Raw genomic sequence first — 14,095 nt, 5'->3', positions numbered from 1 at the left:
AGATTCACATCCCACAGCACAGAATGCCCACAGTGGTTACTAAAGGCTAATTTATACTTTGTGGAATGACCGTGTCATACAACAGAAATCGCATACCACAGGAAGTGTTGATAACCCCACACAGTAGCTAATATTAGCTTACTAACTAACCTTTGGATAACCTCTGGTTTGTTATCCAGTCTGGGATTTGACGGTGCCAGGAAAGGCAGACAGAGAGCAGGGGAGTGTCAAACAGCAAACAGTCCGGCCGGCCGGAAGTCGAACCAGGGACACGGTTGATGAAAGCATTTTGTGTCTATGTGGTATCAGTGGTGGAAGAAGTACCCACATGTGTTAATTAAGTAGAATACCATTTTTCATTTTTTTTAAATTCTCTCTCTCTCTGGCTTTCCTGTGTTTATTGACAGAGAGGGGGAGTGACATGCAACAATGGTCCGGACTAGCCTGGTTCCAGACGAATCTGCAATTGCCCTCGGAAGATTAGGTCTGGCCCCTCTCAATTGAGATTTGATTTCTCTCCCTCCGAAGTTGTGAGGGACCAATCAGGGCCCAGTATGCAAATATGGGGCGGGTTTATCACCAGAGGCATTTTTTGAATTTGCCCCTCGGAAATGCAGGTTCTACACAGAGATTCCAGACTAATATATACGCAGTAGATATTAGTCTGGCCATGCCAGGATAGGTCTGGACAGCCAGGGAATCAAACCACAGACTCGCTGTTAGGCGTTAGATCTTATGTTGTATGCACCCTAACCACTCAGCTATCTCTTCCTCGGGCACCCCCATCCTTGCATATCTTTGTCTCAGACACCAATTCCTTTTGAATTGAGTTAGACATACAGTACCTGTACAAGCACTGTTCTGTGGGACAGGTCTGGCGGATTCAGAGAAAACTAGATGACGTTAAAATAAAAATGAATCTCCGCCACTGACTGTATTCAGGCATTGGCGTCACACTCAGGGAGGTGTAAGAGGCATATTATGCTGCAGCCTACCTTGGCTCTCCACCAGGTCTTTCTTCTTGCTGTTGCTGTCACAGCTCACATGAAAGAAGCTAAAGAGGAGATGGTGCCTCTCGTGGAGCTGAGTCGGCAACTCTATCTTTATCTTGGAAACGAGAAAAATAGAACAAAAACAAAAACAAAACATATGCTGGGTTTAGCCAGAAAACATCAGGTTGGAGAATTAAAAATATCTGTGGAGCATTTCTGTTGAGGATTTGTAAAGCTTATAGATAATCCCACAACTTCAGAGCGGCTGCCTTCAATATGAAACTAAGCTGTTCCTAGAAAGGCACTTCAAACTAAGCCTTTCTATGAAGGCAGACAGGGAGATAGATAGATACATCCATAATTCTTTGAAAGGGAGGGACTTACTTTTTTTTTGCCATTAGTCTGTGATTTGAGTTGGCTCTATGTATGGACACCTCCTAATCAATCAATCAATCAATCAATCAATCAAAATGTTGCCCTCACCCACATCTCTTACTGATTGATTGTTTTAATTAAGGTCAACTTTTGTAACACAAGGAACATACAGTATCATGCCTAATTTCTGAGATACTGTATGACCGACTATGTAATTCTCTTGTCTCTCTTGTCTCTTAAGTTATCATCTCTTTTGGGCAGACTGATAATTCCCACGAAGTTACATGAAAATCCGCTCCACATCCATTCCATGCATCGCTGCAGGCAGGGTAATTAACTTGGCCATCGATTCAAACAACAGACGTGTTGTTTTGAACGACCTCTGCATGTTTCTACCTCGTCATAGAACTCAGGATTCTGTTGGTGGTGAAGGACTGCTGCATAGGCCTGCTTAGTGAAGAGAGGTCCCCCTGGACGCCCGTAGATACACTGCAAAACATGAACACAGAGAGAGAGAGAGAGAGAGAGAGAGAGAGAGAGAGAGAGAGAGAGAGAGAGAGAGAGAGAGAGAAGACGGGCGCATGAGACACAACAGAGATCAATTAGTTACACTGAAAGACTGTAAATAAGCAATAAAAGCAGTATGTTGTTGTTGCTGTTGTTGTTATTGTTGTTGCTGTTTCTGTTGGGTGTGATGTACCTTTAAGGGCTGAGCATCCTCCTCGTCAGAGTCCTTGAACTCAATGCAAACTGCAATATTCCTGGCCTGGATGACAGGAGTAGAGGAAATTAAAGGACAAAAAGGTAAAGTGTGGGAAAGAGTGATGACGTGGCAAACGAATGGAAAAGTACTCCCCTCAAAACGTTTCTTTAACAAAAGAAAGAGGTCAAAAAGAGAGAAAGACAGACAGAGGATAACATATGTGTATATATACATATATATATATATATATATATATACATATATATATATATATATATATATATATATATATATATATATATATATATATATATATATATATATATATATATATATATACACATATATATATATATATATATATATATATATATATATATATATATATATATATATATATATATATATATATATATATATACATATACACACACATATATATACATGTATATGTCTATAGAGAGATAGAGAGATAGATAGATAGATAGAGAGAGAGAGAGAGAGAGAGAGAGAGAGAGAGAGAGAGAGAGAGAGAGAGAGAGAGAGAGAGAGAGTTCTATGTACTGTAGGACTGACCCAATGAAGCCCAGCATTAATGCATTAATCAGGAGCTGCAGTGGTTCAGTAATATAATTCTATCCAGTCTTTGCTGCTTGGCTGAGTAGACCTCGAACCTGTGCCAGGGCTCTCATCAGCTTAACAGGAACATTTAATGATTAGGATAAGAGTGCTTTAGCCAAAACAAAAGCATTTAGATTTTCCAATAAAACCATAGTAAAAAAAAAAGTTCAGCATGTGAGAGTGCTTCAGACAACGCCTCGCAACGTTTCATGTTGCGTGCTAAGGCCAAATGTTGATTATGGGGATTGGATGAAAAATAGATCTGAACAGCTTGGTTCGGCTTATAGAATAGCTTAATATTTAATGACAGAATATAAATTATAATCATTTATTAGCCTGCAATTCAAAGCCATGCACTGTGGTTGTTGGCATTTGTTAGGTACTTTCCTATGTGGATTACCACGTGGATTTTACCTTACTTTTTTTTGTTTTACCTCATGTGGACCATATCACTATCATACAGTATAAGATACAAGTCTACACCATTCTACTGTACAGTACCTCATGTACTTCACCTGTTGCAATCCTTTTGCACCTTATGCCTAACCTCATGTTCAGGCCTGCTACTTTCTGCACCTTATGTCTAACCGCATGTACATACTGTACCTGCTACATTTTACGCTATATGTATAAAATGTACATATCTCTGATTTCTCTTTTGACCTGTTTTATTTCTCAAGACAAAATGATGGAGCTTGCACGGAAAAAAAATTCACCCACAACTTTAAACCTGTGATGTGACAACAAAAGTGATTCTGATTTAGACAGATGCTAGGTTTGATGTTTACTCTACAGTGTACTTGCGTGACCATTTACTCGTCGTTGTTTGTTGACTAGGGTTCGTGCCATTTACTGTGATCACGCACTTGTACGTCGCTCTGGATAAGAGCGTCTGCTAAATGCCTATATTGTAAATTGGGCAATAGCATCAGCAACAATAGCATGGGAACATGCTATACCTTGGCGAAGGACTTCTGCCCGTCATATTTGAGGTGTTTGGGATAGACATAGAGGTGATTGTTGTAGATGGTGAAGGGCTGGGAACACTTAGCGATGCAGGGAACAAACTCCTCCACCTCCAGCAGGGCACTGCCCGGCCCGTTCCCTTCAAAGTTCTTCACAGGGATGTAGGAGGAAGTCACACAATCTGCACACAGAGGGGAGGCAGGAACAAAATATTGAATTGAAATCACCTAAAACCCTATTTCCTCCAAACTCATCCAAGCTGGATAGTGAGATCCAAGATCTAACAATGATTTCCTTACTATGATCATAATTGTCATCACATATCCAGCCTTTATTCGCGCTGAGGGAGGTTGTTATATTTTCTTAGTGTCTTTGTGAATAAAATAAGACTATGGGTATGTGTTGAACAAATTATAATAGAAAAAAAGTCTGGGTGATACCGGTAATCTATAATTATTTATTTGTCAGTTTATTATCATTGGTCCTTTAAGGAATGTATGTCGTTGTTCTGTGTGTATATGCAAATCATGTCACAAATTAGGTCTGAGTGTTTCTTGTGTGTGCACGCACGCACGCGCATGTGTGTGTGTGTGTGTGTGTGTCTAGGTGTCTAGGTGTGAGCGAGTGGTTACATGTTTGTTACTCTTGCTTTGTTTTCGTGTGTGTCTTGCCCCTGTCTAACTGTCAATCTCCTGTAACTCTAGAGCCGTCACTCATCATCTCATTCTATTCAACCAGTTATGGAAAGAGACAGTTGTGACAACTCCGTTCACTCCAACAAACCCATTATATACAGCAATTTCCGGCTCTTGGAGCCTCTCAATAGTTTCGACCGTTTGTGATGCACTTTTGGGACGTTTAAGAATCAGACTGTATATTATCATCAAATTAATTTAAAACGTAACTCGAACTCTCTGAGGTCTACGTGAATCCTGAGTTTAATCTGTGCCATTTCCCAGCATGCTTTTTCCCCCTTTTTGCTTGACCAACAAGTTTGCTTCGCTCGGATACACGTGCTGATACAAACTCAGCCTGTTCGACTTCGATTTTATTACCAGCTGTTCACTTGTGTTTTTAAATTTGTATCTGTCTGTTCGTGGAATTAATGTCCCTGTTTATCGTAACTGTAATTAATTTATAAAATGTCACCATAACTGCTACCTGTGTCTGTCCGCTTTTGAGTCCTATTCTGTGCCTGACATGCCAGTACATAATATGGCAAATTAACTTGAACTTGCATTGTCATTTGTATTGGTGAATGACTACTTCATTGGTTTTGTCCCCAGTGACATGAAACAGTATGATTTCAATCTTAAAATGATATACTTTTAGTACAGCAACCAATAATTGCATTATTGAAAGAGTTCCAAATTATCAGGGTTAGGACGAAGAAAACACTTTGTGAGTTCCCTCTATGTACGGTACATATAATATTCTTATAATTAGATAATTAGGAATGAAAAAATACTCATTTTGAGGGCTTACTGGTCATATCTGGAGCCACATTGTCAATGGTTACATCCAAGTTCCCCAAGAGCACAGGAAGCTTGGCCATTTTCTCAGGTCTGAAAGGACAGGGAGAGAGAGGAAGGGGGAAAGACGGAGAGAGGTAGAGGGAGAGAGAGAGAGAGAGAGAGAGAGAGAGAGAGAGAGAGAGAGAGAGAGAGAGAGAGAGAGAGAGAGAGAGAGAGAGAGAGAGAATTCATCCAAACCACTGTGCTGGATATCATGCATTATTGCTTAATTTATACATGTCGGAGTCATGTGCTGAAAATAGCAGATCTACAAGTCATGATGCAATGTGTTCTGAGCTACTTTCAGCACATGACAACATCGCATAACAAAGTATATATCGGGCTTAACAGTATTCTGAAGACATTGTCTGAGGAAAGAAACTGGTGCAGAGGACCAGAGACAGAGGAATGGAGGGGGCTGAGTATAAACTTACTTTCTAAAATCTGTCAGCAGTTTGAACATGTCTTCGTCTGACATCCTGCTGCTGTCCTGTCGGTAGAGAGCGGAGAAGCGGGCACTTTTGTCCAAAGTTCCCGAAGCATCTTTGAACACGGGCCTACCAGAACAGACAGAGAGTGACACACCGACATTGACTGACAAACACATCACCAATGCACACCGACACCGACACCGCACAGTTCAAATGCACCCCCCAACCCACCCACCCACCCACCCACACACACACTCCCACAAACACACCAAAATAAACTACATTCCTCTTCTGCAGCTTTCCTCTGGATTTGTATGCAAAAAAAAAAATCTCTTGCCTGAGATGCCCTCCTGTAAATAAGTACCCAGTTGTTTGAGAAACCAATAAATCAAGCTGTCCACCAACAGATGTTCTACAACTCTCTGAAAACAACTCATGTGAAGCATAGCTCTACAACCTTGTAGGTGTTATTGATGGTTTTCAGTACCTAGCGGCCCAGGCGAAGGGCATTCTGTATTGTCCCAGTCTGCTGCAAGCCGTCTTAGCGTTCTTCAGCACCTTCTGCGCCACCTGCTCAGGAATGGGGAATTATTATTCATGAGGTCCTAATTTCGTCAGGCAACTCCACTCAGACCACATGTACCTCGGGGAGCTGTCTTCCTCCTACAATTTGCTGTTGTTGGCTACTCTGCTGTTTAGGGAGTTTCACTGCCTTGCTTAGTGGCACATAGCCAGTTACTATTAAGAGTGAGAAGAGTGCTCTTCCTCCTTTCCCAAGGAATTTTAAAGTAGAACTGGCAACGTTTCCTATATAACCTCACACTTTACTATTAAGCCCTATATATACTGTGCTTTGTTGTACGATGAATAGCAAAAATAGCCGATCTACAAGCTTCTGTTGATTTGCAAATTTCTTTTTTTTTGTTTTCACCTATAATGACATGGCAAAAATAGGGTCACCAGGTTTGAAGTGGTTAAGCTTTAAAGTGGTCAGACATACAGCAGAAGTTGCCAATCTATTGCAGTAGCATTCGAAGATTGTGGAAGACTTGCCTTGGCTTGAGAGACTAATGACTTTATAACTACGCAGTGAGGTTTAGCCAACACTAACTCAATTATTCAGTTAAGTGGGGTAATGTTTTAATGACTATGGAGAATGGTTAAGTAATCACAATTTCTAAAAATACAGTAACGTATGTATGATATGCTGCATGGAAGAAGCTATGAATAGACAATGACATGTAATGACAGAGGTATGGTCATTTAATATGTGTACCTTGGCCGAGTCTGAACTTTTCATGTACGGCTCAGTGCAGTGAGTAATTCCTCCCTGGAGCACCTTCTCTATCCTGGCCACCAGGAAGATCTCGGGGTGGGGGCACGTGACAGAGAACACCCCCTGCCTGGGGTACTGGAGGGCCCCGTCCAGAAGCCTACCGGCCAGCCTGTGGACCACCAGGGAGCTGTCGCTATTGCCATTGACTTGGTGTTCCGACCCCCCGCCTGAACTGGACGCGGAGGTCAACTGTCGGACCAGGGGATGGTTGAGGTCCACGTGGAAGTCTGCCGAGATCTTTCTGCTGTTCTGGACGTCGAAGAGCGACAGAACCACGTAGAAAGGCTCCACCTGGAGTTTGTGAGGGGGAGGGAAAATCAAGAAAAGAAAGAAAGCGACAACCTATTTTAGTCCATATCCATCTTTCCCACATGTGGGTTTATGTTTTCATACTTCAAACTCATCTTTCCATACGCTCATACCACCATGCAGTGGCAAAATTCTTCTACAGTTAGGTTTCCTTTCCATCACACAAGCCTGTTTGCACGTGTGTGTCTGAGTGTGTGTGTGTGTGAGTGTCTGAGTGTGTGTGAGTGTGCGTGTGTGCGTGTGTATGTGTGTGTGTGTTGGTAGCGGCAGGGCTAATGGCTGTGGTTTCCCAGCAGCAGAGAGCTACTGCAGTCCTTCTCCCACACAGCCAGACCTCGGGGACTGACAGCAGGAAACCGGCTTCAGACAAAACACTAATGCATGATGGGAGGCCCAGGCTGGTTGCTATGGCGGTGTCCACCCCCCCCCCCCCCCCCACCCCCCATGCCAGCGGCCCTAGCAGGCCTGGCCATCGAGGGCGTCACAGCACTCTGTGATCTCCTTAACTGATTTAGACGTCGCTCTCATTTGCGAAAGCACATTTCCCAGAATTATGAGAAAAGCAAAGTGGGTTTCCGCACTCTGCGTGCGCGCATCCTAGTGTCATGTTTGGGCATCGGTGTGTATGTGTGTGTGTGTGTGTGTGTTGTGCATTTGTAAATTGGTCATTAGCACCCACATTTGTTGTGGGTCCATCTTCGTTGTCAGACACACAGCTCTGGAGGTTGAAGGCGAGGTCGTGGCAGCTGACCAGGACTCTCTTCCCAAACTTCTCCTCAAACTGACGCACGTCTGGCTCGATCCCCGAGAAATCCAGTTTCTATGGAAACACAGGCTGTTAGCACAGAGGTTGGAAGGAATTTCATCTCCACAATAGCCCTTATTAACAAAATAATTGACAAATAATTGAATTTATATAGATAACAGAAATGTGTTCTTACAATTCTGCATGTTGCATTGCACCGAGCAATACTGTACATTCAATGCACTCAAAGTATTAGCTGTGAGTATAAGCTGTCACCTGTGTATCAGGGTCCAGCGTGAACAGTTTGAGGCGAGTCGTTTCACTTCTCATCTTGGACTCGATATCTCGAGCAGTCTGTCAAAAAGATTTAACACATAAAAAAATAACAGGAAAGAAGGGAAAATGCTTGTCCAACATGCTCAATAATGTATACGGTAGCCCAATACTCTGTGAGGTGATGGGAAGTCAAATAGTCATTATGGTGCAGTCTAAGTTTGCCGAAGCTTGTGACAGGATGACATGTTATAAAATATGTAACACACAGTATTTGAAAGAGAATGAGAATCAGAAATGGCAGAAGTAATGAATAACAATCATTTTGGTGTAATTATTATGAGAATGATCTTTCATTCTGCTTCATTTCAAAATAGAAAAATCTATTCATGTTCCATTGTTATGAATATTATTAACTTACAGACAAAAAATATTCACTTGCTAACACAAAATAACTGTTTGCATAGAGGTTGTAACACAAAGAAACTGACGTTTCCTCAATATTCTTTTCCTCAACTGTTCAATCCAGTAAACCCTTATCTTAACTCACCACTGATGTGGTTACAGAAAACAAAAATACATAGATCCTGTATATAAACAGAGCAGGCCTATGCCTTCAAGTGGTTGCTCTCAAACTGCCACGTTCCACCGCTGGACAGCCCTCCACTGTGAAGCATGTTGGCCTGATGTGGCCTCTGCATTTGGAGGCCATACATATACGCACTGGCCCAGATGTCTGCTGGGTTAGCATTTAGCACCCACAAGAGGAAGGGCAGGTCTGCTCCCTAGCCTTTGGACTCTGGCTCATAGGAAGCACAGCTGTTTACTTCGGCTAAACAAAGAAGGACCCAGTTATAGTTCAGACAACCTGCGCAGAACATCTGATGCCCAGCTCGTTCTTTTTTAAAGGCGTCTCCCACTTTAATGATCTAAAAGCTCACAACGTGTCACGATGCAACGGGATGTGAGCTATTTGCACTGCCCGACACCATTGTATGACTAAATATAACATAGTGCTTAAGTGGTTAAGACTGTATACAGTATACAATAGGTGTTAGCTGTGACATAGTCAAAACAGAAGACGTGTGTTTAGTGTGTTGCAAAAAACAGAGAGAGCAGGGTACCTGAAAACTGTCTTGGAAACTTCCAGAGGAAGGGTCTGTTTTTCCGATCTCGTCGTCTGTGGGAGAGATTAACAGGAGGTGAGTTAGCAAATGGAAGGATGGAACTTAAACACAGGAGACAGGTTGGCATCTCTGACAGAGCCATGGAGGGTTAGGAAATAACTGCTGCTAATAATTTGCTTTCCACACATGAAGGGGTTTTAATGAGGAAACATCCTTGATACAAATTATTCAGCGATTACTGCAGCAATAATCAAAACAAACAGTTCAAAACAACAGACACACCGTCATGAAGGTCCCCATTCCTCTTCTCCTGCATGGCCTGTTCGAAGCAACTGTGGAGGATCTTGTTGAGCGTGTTGATCCACTCGTCCATCTCCACCTCGCTGTCGGCAGCCAGCAGGTAGGTGCTTTTATCCTGCATCTTCAGCTCAAAGGCAAACCGACGCACCTTGCTGTTCTGAAAGACCAAGCAGACAGCAAGGTAGGCCGAGTCAATATATTTAAAACAGAGGTTCTGAAACCTTTTCATTTCAAGGACCTACATAACTCTCAGAGTTACAGACCTGTAAGGGTCCATTTGCCCAGAGGACCCCACTTTGAGAACCACTGAATTAAACGATAGGAAATCTCTTTAGTACTTTGTTAAGTCAGACAGGAGGTGAGCTGAGAGGGAGACACAGGAGAGAAGGCTCTGTGGAACTAGAATCCATCTCAGCAGGGTCATACAGTATGTGATGTGAGGGACCTTGTGTTAGCATGAACACTAATAACCAAATTACTGGGAATAATCAGGCTACGGTACCGTAAGTATATGAGGCTCATTTAGCTGTAAATGGTATTGTATTGCATATGAACTATACTATTGGCCTTATAACCACCCATCCTGTAATCCCCTTTAATTGGAGAAATGACCAATGAGCTTTACTGCCCCCTTTTTTCTTTCCCAGATCTATAAGCTCTCAGCATGGCACTGTACTACTCAGCCTGAGCTTGTAGATCTGGTGGGTGGTTAATCACTACTACATCTGCCTGATTGTGACGTTCCTCTCTTGTTGTATATATAACACGCCCTCTTCATGTAATGTATCAGACCTGATGAAGACCCACAGTGGTAGTTGTTTGTAACTAAATACATTTCTACTGGGAGCTACAGTGTGCGAAATTCCCTCCCTTTCCTCCTAAGTATCTGAGGCTATAACCTAGTTTTACATGTTTCACTCAAAACTTACGTTTCTCTGTAAACTTCAGTGAAGCTGTTGTGTCTTACGGCTATGTATTCAGAGGTGCACATCATGACAAACAACAAATAACAGACCAGAAAGTTTGCCTAATGGGGGTGCTAGAGGAAAGAAAGTTCATGGGATCATCAAATCATTAGTTTTCTTCCTATTGGGAGCAAGAATGTGCATGATAAATTTCATGGCAATATGTCTGTATTGATTACATTTGATATTTGTCCTAGTATTAACAACTGTAGATCTTCTTCACAGCAACCATATTGTCATGAAATTGTACAGTGAAGCCAAGTGTTACCAATGATATTAATTAAAGGTAGGGTAAGTGATATTTTTTGGTTAAAACAAAACGTTTTTTGTTAAAAGGTTAAAGCACTATTTTCTGATATCATTGCTATATAGTGTTTGTTCAGTAACAGGAGTCTCCCCATCTCTTCAATAAACAGAAAATACATTTTCAGGTGGGTTGCAAAATTTCAGCCAATCAGAGAGTACCATTTATTAGCTTAAATTTTATAGTGTTCCAGTTCCAATTGTGTCTGCTTATTTCTTTGTGTCATCACTTCCTATTTCACTTTAATCTGTATCCTGTCTGAGTTCTCTATCCTGATTGGATAAAATTGGTATCCCGACCTGGAAATGCATTTTCTGTTTAATAAAGAGCTGGAGAGACATGGAGACCCCTTTTACTGAACAAACACTCTATAGCAATGAGTACTATCAGAATATAGAGCTATTTAACACTTATTTTAACCAAAGAAAATCACTTACCCTACCTTAAAGGATCCATTCCATTTAGTGAAGCGGAACCTTTCCAGTGTGCAAACATGCAAAATAGCAGCACCCAGACTCTGTTTGACCTGAACGGAATGGAACTTTAATTAGTGCCATTGGTAACGTGTTTACCCTACTACAGTATTTCATGTCAAAATGGCTGCTGGGAAAAGGCCTATTCTACCTGCTGAAAACACGCACGTCAAGTTTGTTGTTACAGTTATAACAATGACAGTCTTCAATTCTGTTTTCTGCTGCATTCTTGGTCCTCTTGGTGTCTGGTTCCAGTTTCTTCTCTCTATGGTGACAATACTCTCTGTTGGGTCTGATGAGGAGCCGCAATGTCACTATATGCCTCCGTGTAGATAAATAAGTTGTGAGGAACCCTGCAGTTTTTCTTTGTTTTGGACTCTAATGACATTCCCTTCAGCATCTCGATGAAAATGGATTTGTTTTGAATATCGCCGCTGTTGTGCAGAGATCTTGCATCTCCGTAATATTTCATCTTTTCATGTCTTTTCAGAAATTAATGCCCTATTTTATACTTCTTTGTATGACAGCTTCGCACAAAAGTAGCGACAATAGCCGATCAACATGTCAGAACTTGGCAAGTTGTGAGCTTGTGCTAGTGATAGACTAATCGTTTAGAAAATAATCGATAGTTGCAGCCCTACTCTGATTAGCAGCCAAGATGATTGGGACACTAAACAGGTGTGACCTTTATCAGCGCTGTCCTTTTGAATTGTCATAGGTTAAACACAGCTGAAGCTAATAACATTAACTCTGATCTGTTTCATTTAGGTGTGATCAGTTACAATAACCAGGCTGTTGCGATTTATGCTTGAACTTTATAGAGGATATGCGTGTGACATCATCATCAAACCCGGAAGTTATGCAGGAATGCCTACTGAGTGTCAAAAAAATACTTTCTGGCCTTGACAGCCCATGCATGCAACAGAAAAGTCATATCTGATTGCATTAAACAACATTAAACAATGTTAAACTCATTTTGCATGTTGCTTTGCCACTCGATTTGCCACTCGATGTGCCATTCACTTTAAGCATGCGCATATCCTCTATAGCATACGTAGGAATGCTGTGGGAGAGTCAACTGTAGTCTCAGAGTCATCCATCTTCAGGACCCCTCAGTTGTGTTACAGGTGATTTTTTGTTATTTGTATTTCAAGGGCAATGGTTGCACATTCAAACAGGGTCATCCTTATGTTGCCAGGGTCCTATGTTCCCCAGGGTCCTATGTGAGATCATGATAAAGGGTCCTACTATATGTTTCCCCAGGGTACTATGTTCCACAGTCCTCCCAGGGTCCTCCCAGGGTCCTATGTTCCCAAGTTTGACATATTATGTAAACCACGCCCCCCATTTTTTAAATGTTGTATTGGCATTTCTTTTTTTGTCTTTTTCCTGGCTTGTTCGTTTATAAACCTGATTGTCCGGGGGAAGTAGCTATTGAGCAATCTGCTGCCAGTGGCTCTGTGGCTACGAAGCCTCTTGCCATGTGGTAGCATCCGAAACACTCCATGGTTGGGATGGCTATGGTCTTTGATAAGCCTGCAAGCTTTAACCCATTTATACCTTGAACACCTATACGTTGTTATACCTTTCAAGCTGGGAACACCTCTGTGTGCAGTTGTTTCTATATACAGTATATAGCAACATTAATTTAAAAAAAAAAGATTTGAATAAAGATTTAAACTTTTTCAGAAAACTTAGGTCAGGATTTAGAAGCCGTTTTTAGAATCGGCCTCAGGTTTAAACAGACTGATTGCAACACAATAGGAGGGATAATGTGTGTTAACATAATATTGAACTGGGGAACATTGGACCCTGGGAATATAGCACCTGGGAAGCATAGGTATCCTTCCATGTATACAGTCTATTTGTCCCTGTTTTACAAATGATTCGTATTGTGAGCTTAATTATAATGATTAAAAACTTTCACCTCCTCAGTTTCTAGAGGATAAAATGGTTTCATATGTTTGACCATGTACATATTTTCCTTTCCTTCATAGAAACTCATAATAATAAATTAGTCGCCTTTAGTTGTTGTTGGGGTATTTGTCATTGTATGTCCTCTGCATTTAACACATCTTAACTATTAAAAGCATTGGGCGCTATAACTAGAACACCTGGGGAGCAGTTAGTGGGCTGGGCGAGACTGGGCGGGCCGGGGAGCGAAACCGGCAACCTTCCTATTCCCAGGCGGTGTCTCTACCCTCAGCTACTGCCGCCCCACGCCCCACAATATGCCTCATATCCCCATGAACCATGCCAGCTGTTAAGTCTTATTCTCTAACAGATTTGCATCTCCGTTGGGTGCATGCACTCTCCTGTGTATGTTTGAAGTCCCATTCTGCAGCTGATTAGAGAAAGGAGGCTGACTTGTGCATACTCCTGCTGTGTTTAGGTAGGTTCTTAAGCTTGAGGGATGTGGCCTGTAAATTTGGACTGAATCCTCTGAAAAATGTTTGTTTAATTTTTCTGAAAATGTTTTGGTTACTTGAACTGGTTTATTTGTAACAGTTGGTTGAGTTTACATAGAGCTTTGTTTTGTAAACAATTGAAAATTAAAGGACTGAGGATAAGGATAATTCCTTTTAACAGGTCGTTCATGAAAGTCCTTGCGGTCTTGTTTCCAATGAGAACCTGTGAGCAATTAGGGGTTAAGAGTCTTGC

General features: G+C 41.7%; 1 protein-coding gene across 3 annotated transcripts in view; it reads right to left on the bottom strand.

Moving 5' to 3' along the window:
• Window positions 1-14,095, bottom strand: part of LOC311040910 (dedicator of cytokinesis protein 9-like) — a 98,360-nt gene that overhangs the window by 35,882 nt on the left and 48,383 nt on the right. For all 3 annotated transcript variants that reach the window (XM_084051325.1, XM_084051327.1, XM_084051326.1), the window contains exons 8-19: window positions 9,675-9,849; window positions 9,390-9,445; window positions 8,269-8,346; window positions 7,927-8,067; window positions 6,879-7,229; window positions 6,090-6,172; window positions 5,606-5,728; window positions 5,143-5,222; window positions 3,651-3,838; window positions 2,068-2,133; window positions 1,764-1,856; window positions 996-1,107 (exon numbers count right to left, since the gene is read on the bottom strand). In XM_084051325.1, the coding sequence (XP_083907451.1) occupies window positions 996-1,107; window positions 1,764-1,856; window positions 2,068-2,133; window positions 3,651-3,838; window positions 5,143-5,222; window positions 5,606-5,728; window positions 6,090-6,172; window positions 6,879-7,229; window positions 7,927-8,067; window positions 8,269-8,346; window positions 9,390-9,445; window positions 9,675-9,849 (1,546 nt within the window). The remainder of the gene's footprint in view (window positions 1-995; window positions 1,108-1,763; window positions 1,857-2,067; window positions 2,134-3,650; window positions 3,839-5,142; window positions 5,223-5,605; window positions 5,729-6,089; window positions 6,173-6,878; window positions 7,230-7,926; window positions 8,068-8,268; window positions 8,347-9,389; window positions 9,446-9,674; window positions 9,850-14,095) is intronic.

Source organism: Gymnoscopelus microlampas (genome assembly GCF_963454915.1).
Source record: "Gymnoscopelus microlampas genome assembly, chromosome: 24".
NCBI lineage: Eukaryota > Metazoa > Chordata > Actinopteri > Myctophiformes > Myctophidae > Gymnoscopelus > Gymnoscopelus microlampas.
The sequence above is the reverse complement of the archived record's forward strand: the minus strand, read 5'-3'. Positions and strand labels throughout refer to the sequence as shown.